This window comes from Chelon labrosus (genome assembly GCF_963514085.1).
Source record: "Chelon labrosus genome assembly, chromosome: 9".
Taxonomy (NCBI): Eukaryota; Metazoa; Chordata; class Actinopteri; order Mugiliformes; family Mugilidae; genus Chelon; species Chelon labrosus.
Window position 1 is genome coordinate 19471335 of NC_140359.1, and position 12382 is coordinate 19483716.

Sequence of the window (12382 nt, forward strand, 5' to 3'; positions counted from 1 at the left end):
CCCCCATAAACAAACACACACACACACACACATATAGAAACCCCCCCCCAGACAGACAGACAGGCAGGCATTCACCGTGGTTTTTGAGGAGCAAAACAGAAATGTACCTTGTGTGTCTCTAAGTCCTGCCAAAGAGGGTTAGTCTTTAAGAAGCCGCAGAGAGAAAAGAAAAGGGGAAGCATAATTAGCCAGAGCTGGTTAATTCAAAGGCACGGGAGAAAGGAAAGGGAAAAAAAAAAAAGAGAGAAGGGGGGGTGGTTATTGGGGGCGAGGGTACTCTCTCTTGGGTGTGTGGTGTATAAGCAAACATGGAGAAAACAAAGCAGTGAGGAATGTGAAGGGAGGGGGTAAGGGAGGGTAAAAAAAAAGGGGGGGAGGAGAGGAGAGGCGGGTGAGGGGAACATTGGGGCATGGGGGGGGCACAAGAGGACAGGGGCCTCTCTCTCCTCTCTGACTCAAAAAAAAAAAAGAGAGAGAGAGAAGCAAACAAATGAAGTGAAGGGTATAGAATTTAAACAATTTAGTCTAGGAAGAAGAGAAGGGGACCCTCAGAGCAACACCCCTCCCTGGCCTCTCTCCCTCTCTTTTATTTCTTTCTCTCTCTGCCTTGCTTTTTTCTCCCTTCTTTCCAACTAAGCCCCTGTGAAATTCCCGGCCACTCCACAATCCCCTCCGTCTAATTAAATCTCCAATGTATCAGGTAAGACCCCCCCAATCTCCACTCTAAATCTCCCTCTCCCTCGCTCTAGACAAGCGTCCTTCATTAGGGGAGGCTTTGCTCCTCATTGGTTCCCCACTGGAATCTCTCAGGTTATCAGGAACCCAATGATGGACCCCTTCTGCCTGACTCTTGGCTATTCGTATGTGTGGGTGGGTGTAAACTAACGGTGGTGCAGATGCGCTGGTATGCCGTGCAGCTGGGCCTCCGAATAAGTTCACACTGGATGCGTGTCGCATTTATGTGCCTGAGCAGAATGGAGGGCGACGCAGAGAAGATTCCTGTCTCCACGCCTTCATTGCCTTCAACATTGACCATCTTGGAACAATACAATGTTCGACTGGGAAACTTTAGGACCTGGCATTCGTGTGAGATGTTACTTAGACATGTACCACCAACCTAGACCAGACCAGGCACCCCCACCCAAAAGCAATGACACTCCTTGATGGCAGCAGCCATCCCCAGCAGGATGCAGCCTGACACAGGTACACATACAAAAAAAGTTTAGGACAATTAAAAAAAACATGAAAAACAGCACAAGGTGTTGACCTGGCCTCCAAATTCACTAGATCCTAAACTGATCAGGTATCTGTGGGATGATAGACAGAGACACAGAGGCCCCTCCCCTCAACCCATAGGACCCAAAGGCCCCCACTAACAACAACCTGTTGCCAGACACCACAGGACACACCTCAAAAGTCCCATGTCCATTCTCTGATAAGTCACAACTGTTTTGGAGGAACAAGGGAGACCTACACAATGTTAGGCAGATGGTCATAATGTTAAGCCTGATCAGTGTATATTAAACCTCACATGCAGCCTCAGTTCATTGACAATCCAAGCAGATCTAGACTACTCGATCCATAAAAAACTGCACCTCCTCACATGGAGCCCACAATGATGAGACCAACTTAAGTTAATTTTATCCATTGCCCTTACGAGAACATTGACGGGAATTTGACAGGACTGCACACCGTAGGCGGTTGTGTTAAGCAGCCGGTGCAATGGTTAAATGGGCCATGAGGTGAATCGTTTCCAAGAAAAGATGCCTTTTGGTCTGTATGTCTGCACTTTTGCATATCCATTGGATTCAGATGGAAAAGTAAATTATTTTGTGACCATTTTGTAATGCAACTGGCAGTTTCTTGGATGGGAAGCAGTACAAAATTGCACCCAGTTGGTGTTGAACAACTTTTGGAACCTGCAAAATTCAAGCTTTTTGTAGCTAAATGGACACTGACAAATTATACTGACAACTGGCTTTTGATATGCTTTCTGGTAAATCTCTATCCAAAAACACACAAGTTATATTCTACACAATTTAAAGACCACCCAGTCTTCACCTGCACTTATTAGATTATCATGACTGTTTCTGCAAGTCGATCTGCAACACCCGTGTCATCGCAATGGCAAGCATCTCCACACACACCAGGAGGGGTAAACGCCACGTCACCTTTGGACATACACACACATATATATATTCACACACGTGGAGGCCACATACCGGGCCGAGTGCCCCGCCAGGCTGTTTAGAGTGAAAACATTCACAGGGCTGACGGGGAAAGTCAGGGAAACATTTCTTTCGGCGCAAGCAGAAAAATACGAGCCGGCCCTGTTGTTATTGCACCATCTTGGGGCGCCGCTTTGTTTGCTCAGACAACAGCAGAACCTTTAAATGGAGGTCCCGGGACTGAGCCAGAAACCAGAGCACACCACTGGAGGTGAGGAGAGAAGGTCTATAGGCCTCTATAGTTTGCGTGTGCATGTTTGTGTGTGTCTCCCCGAGCGTGTATCTGTGTGTGCTCTCGCTGGCAGGCACGCCATCATTGACCCCCATGATTACGAGGTCAGGGAGCAGGTTGGTTTGTGAGTCTATATGAGGGAGTGGGGCGGTGGACTGCGTTTGATTGTGTGGTTGTGCATACGTGAGCGCAGGCCCGTGCACATGACTTAGTTTGTCCAGTCACATGGAGTTCAGAGCTCCCAGCTCTTAAAGGAGCCAACCAAACGATAAAGCCGCCTCATCTAGCTGTTACCAAGCGGGGTCGAGAATGCACAAAATCTTTCATATTCCACACTTGTGCGGTGGCAGGTCGCCACCTCTCAGTCCGATCCTCATGAGATCACAGACGCACAAAGGGAGCCACCGACACAGAGCCTCCACAGTGTGTCGGTTTTCATTTCCACTTCTCCAGTCTTTCCATAACTGCTCTCTTGCCCCCCACCCTGTTACTCCTACCCGTGCTTATAAATGTCTAGCAATGGCCGTTAAACTAGTTGAAGCAGATTACAAAAGCCAGAGGATTTTCCTGCTCTGGCTCTCCCTCTCTCCTTCTCACTCTCTTTCACTTTGCTTCCCTCTGCTTATCCGCCTACTCCCTCCTAGCACTTCTCCTCCCGTTGTTTTTTGTTGACCTTCATCCTTTCCCCCCGGTTTGCCCTAAAATGTCAGGCCTGAGAGTCATTGGGTGGCAGAAGAGGAGGATGAAAGAGAAGACTCAAGTAGAGGGGAGGATGGAGATAAAGGCTTTTTTAAAATGAAGTTTGTTAGAGATCATCCCAAGAAATGGACACCGGTAGATGCGGGTGGAAGACAAGAAAGGGACTGAAGGAGGAAACAGAAGAGGAGAGCGTCCGTCACGCACGGTTGGTGTCTCAGGTAAATTCCTGTGTGACATACAGGTTGAGGCATGGTCCCGGCGGTCTAAGGACGCCTCATAGATGCCACACGATAACCTTTGTAAGTGCAGTTCCCATGCGGTTTTACATTTATGCAGCAGCGGTTTCGTGCACTGACCTGACGATAAAGTCGAACTCGGACCCCGCGAGCATTAGGACGCCCAGCAAAGTGGAAAAGGCTCCGTCGAGCACCGGAGCGAACATGTGCTCCAGCGCCAGCACTGCCCGCTTGTGACGATCCCCTATGGCTGTCAGGAACGCCTGCAACACACGCAGACACACACTTTATCATGTCTCGCCCTTAAGCGGATCACTAATTCCAAAACGATTAAAGAAAAAAAACAACAAAAAAAAAAAAACAGCATTTGTATGCCTACCAGGGCGACGTGGACAGTGAACTCCACTCCGATGCCCACGGAAGCGATGAGAATGACGACGGGGACGGCACTCAGCTTTATTCCCATCAGCCCCATGAAGCCAAAGAGCTCGACGGTCATTAGAGAAAGCACCAACACCTGAAGGGAAAGAAGGGTTTCTGTTAGGTGGTGGTTGGGTAAACCATCTAAACATTTTGAGCTCTTAAATATCTGCATACCATCTTTAAAAGAAGAAAACAGTGCCTGAACATTTCTGTGTCTTGAAATAAATCGTTTTCAGTGGATTTGGTAGGTTTTTCATCACCAATGTGTGAAAGAGATTAGAACCATCTGCAAGGGTAGTGTGTCAAATGACCATAAATGGAAATATTTTTTTGTTCTACAATAAACAAACCATTATTCCCTGTCCTGGGTGAATTTAGAGTTGACCTGCACTTTCTGGGGGGTGGGGAGATAAGTGTGAGTGTCTTTGTCTTTTACAGGAGATGTGTGAAGTAGAAACCATACATGTGGGTGAAATATGTGTGTGTGTGTGTGGAGGCCCCTGTGCAGAGAGCAGGACAGGAGCTGAGAGTAAATGCCATTATCAGCTGACAGGTGTCAGGTTACATGGGGCCCTTGAATCCTTTGAAGAGGGATGAGGTGGGCAAGGGAGGTACTGTAGCTGCGTGCATGCGTGCGGGTGCATATACAAGCGAGCGAGCGCGGCGCATGTTCAAAGGGGGTATTTGTGTGAGTGGGGCACCGTTTACACTTTATTCTCAAGTGCATCTTGGGTGAATGGCTCATAAGTGGGCTGAAATATTAAGAAAACATTTGGTGCTGATCGCATTTCAGTCTTCCAGGAAATTAAACTTGCAACTAGACTTGACTTAAGAAATTAGCAGACTTCTTCTGCTTATTACCACTCCCTAAATATGTTTTATGCATGTGTATTTTTCTAGTGAGTCACAGTTTATCTTCCACATACAAGAGATCACTTTAGATCACTTTAGATGTAGTTAAGACCCCTTTCTGATGCTCAGCGCTAAGAGCAATTACTATCAAGTGGATTTAAAAACACTCTGCGTAAACCTAAACACAGGACAAGATTTAAACTAAGCCTCTGTCTGCATGGTTACGATGGATTTCAGGGCAAATAGCTACGAGGGGCTGAAATGGCCCCGAGGGTTTGATGTTAAGGTCTGGTCCTTGACGCCTCTCCATAACGCGTCTTTTGATCTTTCTAGTAAAGCCTGAAGGATGAACAAGAAGTCCCCTCCTCCCTTGTTTAAGGGCTCGGGTGGCCCGGCCACTGCCTGTTGTAAAATACGACCCATCAGAGAGAAAAGCCAGAGCGCTCTGTGTATATGCGTTTCTGTGTGAGTTATGTACCTGTGTGTTTACGCGTTCATACTGCATGTGTGCAAGTGTATACATGTCCGCGAGGGGCTCAAAGTGCGCTTGTGCGCTCGCATGTGCGTGCGCGAATGTGTGCTTGCTCGTCTCCCTGGATACGAGAGGAGCAGGGGAGGACGAGTGCGGCGGATGGAAATAAAATCAAACTTTTTATAGGTTTAGAGTGGGAGCGAGTTGCCGGGGCAACTTTGGGTCCTCTTCCCATTTATTTCAGCATTGGTGTCTGGGAGTGTTGGACTAGACTAAACAGACTGGCCCTCACAAAACAGCACAAGGTAAACACTGGTGACTGGGGCTACAATAACACACAGCAGCCCCTTGTCCTCTCCAGCTCTCCCTCTCTGACGTGAATTCTGGACCACACACACAAAAACCAGGAAATAACGAGAGAAAAAAAAAATGCTTTTTTAAATCATGGAGAGGTGGTGTTTCTGCCTCTTTATGTTATGTGTGAGTGATTCTGTCAGCAAGGCTTATAGGAGACAAAGTTTTCTCAGCAATCTCTCAGGACATCATCATGTGCGCCTCATTCTCTGCGCGTAAACACGTTTGTCTAGTGACACATTTGTCATCACTTACTATAATGCCGGCGGTCCACGGGTTGAGCAGGAAGAGGGCGCAGACCAGAAAGGTGCAGGCAAGCACAACACTGATGGACAGCAGAAGCCAGTGGCGTAGACTAACATACTGTTCCCAGAACAAGAATGGGTAGCCGTTGGGGTAGGAGGGCAGGCCTTGTCGGCTGTAGTTGCTGCAGATAGCCCTCACGCTCTCGATGGCCTCCACAAACTGTGGCGTCTCCCGGAGCCCGTTGAGGTAGAAGGGGAACTGTGCGTATTCAATGGGCTCAGCAGCCGGAACTAGACGGAGAGAGACAAAGAGACAGTTTTATTAGACCGCAAGCGACTGATGAAAATGTTGCACATTGTTGTCTTGGAGGCAAAGATGCTAAAATGCGATGCAGAGAGACGGGACTGCTGAGGGACATTAACGATGAAATCAGACAAATCAACAGTGGCCACAGCAACATCTGCAGATGATATTTGTCTCCCCTGATTAAGTAGCATTAAGTTCTGATCATTTAGTATATCTGCAGAAATCATTTGAGGCTCTTCCACCAAACCACCAATATGGAGGCTTTCCCTCAATAATCCAGAATTGTTCCAAGAGAAGCTACCTCTGCGAGCAAGCATATGTGTGTGTGTGTGTGTGTGTGTGTGTGTGTGTGTGTGTGTGCGTTTGCGGTGGGGGTGGAAAAGGAGCGTGAAACAGAGCTCCATTGACTCGAACCTAGCCTAGTCTGTGGCGCAGCCTGGCTAATGAGGGCCTATCAGTTCCAGACACAGCGGACTGTCAGAGCTAACGTTGATTCGCGGTAATTACACTGTCAGAATCACTGCCATTACCACACCCTTAACTTAGCACCGCCACATAAAGCATAATAAGGATGCATAAACACGTATACCTGCCTGTCACTCTGCTATGAAGCAATGCTCGGAGGTGACTAAATAGCGTATAGTGTAACTCAAGTGTTGCACACATTAAACTATTGCACATTTAGCCTATTAGCATTTTTTTTCCTCATAAAAAATACATGTGTTTGGGCTGTCTGGTGTTGGTGTGAGTATGTGTGTTCCACGCTGACAGTAGGGTCAGACAGGAGCACTTGCTAACAGGGTATGACTTATTATAATCTCAACAATAAATTTCCATACGACCACCAGTTGGCTTTTGGCCAACACAGATCTGCTCCAGGGGGCTCCCATGTAGCAAAGCACTTCATTCTGCTTTACCAATCATAGTCCCCCCCGCCATAAAGTGCTTCCTGCTTGTTAACCAGTTGTGTTACCCACCCAAACCCAATCTCTCCTTGTTATCCAATCATTTTCCTCCCCCGTGGAGCACTTCCTGAAATGTACCAAATCACAGGCTGGAATCAAATAACAACATCGCTAGTTTTTTTATGTGACTTACAGTCTGTGTGTGTGGTAGGGAAATGAGAACAGGGTGTGTGTCGTGTTTGGGGTCACTGAGTTTTAATAATATATATGTGTGTGTGTGTGTGTGTTCGTGTGTAATGCCTGGGCCCATGGTAGTCAGGATTATAGCCTTCACCACAGGCGCTATTAGAAGAACAACACTGAGTTGTGTCTTGGTCCTTAGGTTTGCAACCTGAGCTCACACATGCACAAATGCACACACACGCCGCAGTGGTACAGTAAAGTCTACAACCTCACTTAGAGCTAAGAGGCAGACAAGGAGCAATAACTCAAACCACAAGAGGTAAACACTGCTCACATGTAGCAGCCGAGACCAGACGAGCCCCAAAAGAAGTTGGGCTTGAAATTTCTATGCACAGTAAAATGCAGTTTGTTGGCTTGTAGCATAGCTGTTATGAACTTTTTCAAATTACTACAAAGCTGGATAGAATAATTTGCTGGATAAAATTCAGCTTCATTGACTATAAGGTAATCCTGTCCCAAAAGTATGATAATTCTGTGGAAATATGGCATGCCGACTTACTGCTGAGGCGTGTCTCGGGCATGGAGTCGGTACGGTCATGGAGCCACTCAGGAGGGTGCGGACGAATGTTGGCCTGCGAGGCGGCATACGCCACGGGATCATTGCTGACCCAGGCGGTCAGGTAGATGTAAAAAGCCCCAGGGTTGATGATCCCATCTGCATCCACAAGCCTGTGACGAGTCAGCTGCAAAACCCGAAAAAAAAAAAAGAATGAAGATTAATGACGGTGCTAATTAACAATGCCGACAATTAAGTCATCTGTTAAAACTTTCAAGACACATACTGCTCTCTCATATTATAAACTGCGCTGGGCTAAACCAAACTTTTAAGATTTGAAAGTGGAACCATTAGCAAATGGAAAAAGAAAAAAGAGCTTGCGGCTGCATACACTGGACGCGTGAAGGCATTGTGGAAAGAAGGCATGTTTAACCATAACATTCTACAGGTGAGCCGACCGCAGAAATGCTTATTTATACACACGCATGAGCGCAAGAGAACGAAGCAGCTTTCAAAATATGACTCAAATATTAGCCGCTCTCTCTCTCTCTCTTTCCATCCAAAGAAAAATCAACAAGTCCAACACTGGTTGCCTTTCTGAAAATTCCCGGACTTCTGATCGCAGCTTCCCAGAATTATCATGCCACATTAAAACATGGAAAATGTTGAATCAGCTTCTCCCTTTACATACAGTAGATATTGGCTGGCTAACCTCGGGCCCGACGTCCTGACCGCTCAGAATAAATTTCTTGAAGGAAGCTTTGCAGCACTCTCCTGTCAAGAAGCAGCTGCTGCCGACGCCTATAGTTTAAATCTATTATAAGGGAGAAGCGACTGAACAAATTGGCTTTTTGAGAGTTGTATGGGCTGTATTTGGATTTTTGGAACAATGTAAAATCACTTTATATGGAATTTCATCTCCTTTTGGCCAGATGTATGGATAAATTTTGAATCCAAGTGCCTTTTTTTTTTTAATCTGTTGGATGCATGTGGTAAAAATGTCCATAACACCTTCAGGATTCATTTAAATACCGTCACTGAAACAACATTATTGACACCAAACGAGGTTGGGAAAACTATATTATCTTTATCAGTACCATTTACTTTGGCTTTCCTTGTACTAACATCTCTGAATTTGTAAGGTCTAGGGCTAAAGACTCAACATCCTCCCACTGCTGAGCAAACTTCAGCCGTTCAGCAGATTGTTCCATTGTTCCCGAGCTCCGACAGCTGTGGTCGGTAGCCAGACACGAATGGCCGTCCCGCTCGGGGCTGTTACTTTCGCCCTCCCATGTGGAGGCAGGGGAGTGTAGCCTAGCATTGCTACCTCCTGAGAGGTAAAACCATTACTCCACCGCTCTGCCACTCTCCCTTCTAGGAACCATAAATCCCTCTTTCACGGAGGCAGGGAGAGTTTTGGGGGGTTAAGCAGGACTCATGGGGTTAGGTAGATGAAGAAAGGAGTACGATTTTTTTTTAGGTGGGGGGGGTGGGGAGGAAAAAAAAATTGCTTGAGTTAGCGTAACAATAAAAAAATTGGCTGGAGTCCCCCGAGCGCGTCTGTGTGCAGTTAACCTGGTTGTTAACACTGAAGGAAATGCCACCCAGCAAATGGAGTAGAGCTATAAAAATAACACAACATCTGTACAAATGTTGCTCACACTTGGTTCTCCTGACCCCTATGGGTACCCAGATTGCCTGGCGCCACAGACCAACCGGGCCCTAAGAAGAAAAGAGCTCTTGATAGCGTGAGCCTGGCCTTTCTTAGGACTCAAACTTTCCACCTCCTCCTCCCCATTTTCACCTCCTTCTGTATTCTCACACCAGGGCTTTATCTTTCTGTTGCGAACGGTCACCCGCCACAGAGATACGCTAGCAGAGACAGATGGACGGATCCAGAGAGTGGCATATCAGAATAAAACATCTAGCTTTGCAATTTGCCAGGGTTGGAAAAGATCTGGTCCTCATTTTCAAGCCCAAAAAAAAAAAAAAGAGCTACTGGTCTAAGTGCACGCACGACACACAAAAGCAGAAGACACATTCAAAACATACAAATGCACACACAGAGCCGCCTCAAAGAAACCACGTGTTTCAGCTCCACTCATTGAAAGAGGACACAGCAGTGGAGCACAGAGGGAGGGAAAGGGAGGGAGGAAGAGACAGGGAGAGAGTTGGAGAGAGAGAGAGTTGGAGAGAGAGAGAGAGTTGGAGAGAGAGAGAGGGTGAGAGAGAGAGAGAGAGGGTGAGAGAGAGAGAGACCAGGATTCCAGAGGATCTGGATTGAATTTAACAGCGGGATACGCAACAACTGTATGTCTTCAAGCTGTCACGGGAAGCCCAGGCAGCTCTGCTGGCGGCCCCCACGCCTCACGGCAAGTACAATTCCCTCACAGGCAGAGGAAGTGATGTCACAGGGCCGCACACCAGGCCTGCCTCTGCTTCCTGTCAGCTAGTAAAAGGGATGGGAAGAGTGTCGTGCTGCTGCAGCGACGGAGTTTATTGGATAAGAGAAAAGCCAAAACAAACATCTAAGAGTAAAGTGTGTGTGTGTGTGTGTGGGGGGGGGGGGGGTTCCTCATGCACATCTGCAGACATGCACGACCTGAATCCAGATTCACACAGATTAAAAATGTAAATAAACAGGAGATACAGCAGAGCCATATGTCAGAGTTAATTATACTTGATGGAAGTGATCTCAGCGTTGAAAAGGACATGGCTTGTTTTGTGTTTGAGGTTTGCAGAGATCCCGGGCAGCCAAGAATTTTGTTTTTATATTTCTCCAGTTTCTTATCTTCTGTTTTTGCTTTTTTTTTCCTGCCAAAGAATGCAGCCATGCATCCACGTTATGTTGTGTTGCGTTGTGGAGGTGGTACTAAACTAAAAAAAAAACAACCTTCCAATGCCCTATTGAAGCTGAGCGAATTTCCCCCAGCTCCACAAACTCGATCTTTTCTCTCATTTCCTCCTGTCACCCCCCCCCCCCCACGCCCCCCCCAGTCACTCATTATCAGCTGGTTGGAATCTTTCTGCTGACATATAAGAGACTCGATTTGATCTTCCACTTCCTTTCTGGACCTCCGTCTGAGTCCTAAGCTGCTCACTAGCTTGACTTGAGTCATTGTTGGATGTCAAACACTCCTCCGGTGCCACATTGGCTCACTCCGACAGCTGAATTGGAGATTGTCAGATAATTAAGAAAACTACTTTTTTTTTCTCCTTTCTCTTCAGCTGAGCTGCAATGTCAATGTTTCGGAAACACAATGTCATGCACTTATTGTGGGTCTGCCAGCACTAGTGATGAAATCTGCGTGCCTTTTTCCGCTCAAACTGCTGGAGAGCAAAAATGCTGTAGCCTCTTTACCGAACGTCCAAGCCTGAGTGTGTGACAACCTTTTTTAAGGCAATTCTTGTTCATGTGACGCAACATTTTCTCTGGAATACAGATCACATAATGCACTAGTTTCACTCGGTGGCGTGGAATACTGAACTGAGCCTGAACTTGAAGCCCTTTCAAACGTTCTGACATATAATTGGCTGCCTATGTCACTTTGCTTTCAGCAGCTCTGGCGTTTAAGTGCAACATAAGCATTGCTTTAACGCACTAGTGCATGACAAAGATTTAACTTGTAGTGCATGACAAAGATTGAACTTGTGTAGCTGCACAGTAATGCAAAATTTCTCAAAATATAAAGTTTACAAAATTGTAACTTCTACAAAAGGCTTCAGACTCTAGTTTAACAATTCATACACCATTTACATAAACAGGAGTTTCTCTGCACCAATTTTTTTTTTGGCCTTTCCAATGAGCTGTGGCTTGATGCTAAAAGGAAACACAACTCGCTGTCAAGGCCCTGGAAGCATGCGTATCACACACAAACACACACACACACACACACACACACACTGACAAATGGTTTAAATGAAGAGTTAATGGGTTTTTCAGAGGCAGGCTGCAGCTCCAGCGAGAGCTTTAAATTCCTGGGCTCGGTAAAGTCATCACAGACCGTAGATGAATACAGACAGAGAGAGAGAAAGAGAGAGAGAGAAAGAAAGAAAGAGAAAAATCTGGAAAGAGAGCGACTGTTTTAAGCTGGGTGTGGCTCTTCTAGACCCAATCCCACAAAACAAGACACACATAGAAGGGGACAAATAAGCTTTGACACTGGTATGAGAATCCCTCCGGTCTGTCTTCAGATTGCAGCCCATTAAACACGGCCTACATGGCAAACCACTTCTGTGTATGCGTCCTTTGATACGGTTTTACATCACTAAATCAGAAGCATACCAGATTGAAGTTGATGGGCTTTTCCCTGCGTCCTGTCTGCACCAAAAGTTTGTACGCCAGGACGCCATCATCAGAGCCATTCCTGTAGCTGTTGAGGGTGATGCGGCCGGCCTCCCAGTCCTTGTCAAATGCCTGCTGGAGGCCTGCAGGAAACCACAACAAGAGAGATTGGTTAGATGTGGATGTTTAAAAAGGTTACATGCCCTGTTATCTTCATTCCTCCCCCCGCGACACACTTACAAAAGAACAGTTCACAGGAAAACACCAACACATAATGGCCCGGCGCAGTAAAAGAGGAAGAAAACACAACACTGCAACCTAAACCTAACCCTATAATAAGCTTCATTGATTTAATATAACTCAACCACCAAACCTCCATTCTCAACCACCATAAACGCTACTTCA

The 12382-nt window shown here is 46.5% G+C and overlaps 1 protein-coding gene across 1 annotated transcript in view; it reads right to left on the reverse strand.

Annotated features, from left to right (window-relative positions):
• The window catches only part of ptch1 (patched 1), a 47731-nt gene that overhangs the window by 4009 nt on the left and 31340 nt on the right, over nucleotides 1-12382 (reverse strand). The window contains exons 16-20 of the mRNA XM_084551784.1: nucleotides 11978-12120; nucleotides 7696-7879; nucleotides 5752-6032; nucleotides 3775-3912; nucleotides 3494-3658 (exon numbers count right to left, since the gene is read on the reverse strand). Of these exons, the coding sequence (XP_084407910.1) occupies nucleotides 3494-3658; nucleotides 3775-3912; nucleotides 5752-6032; nucleotides 7696-7879; nucleotides 11978-12120 (911 nt within the window). The remainder of the gene's footprint in view (nucleotides 1-3493; nucleotides 3659-3774; nucleotides 3913-5751; nucleotides 6033-7695; nucleotides 7880-11977; nucleotides 12121-12382) is intronic.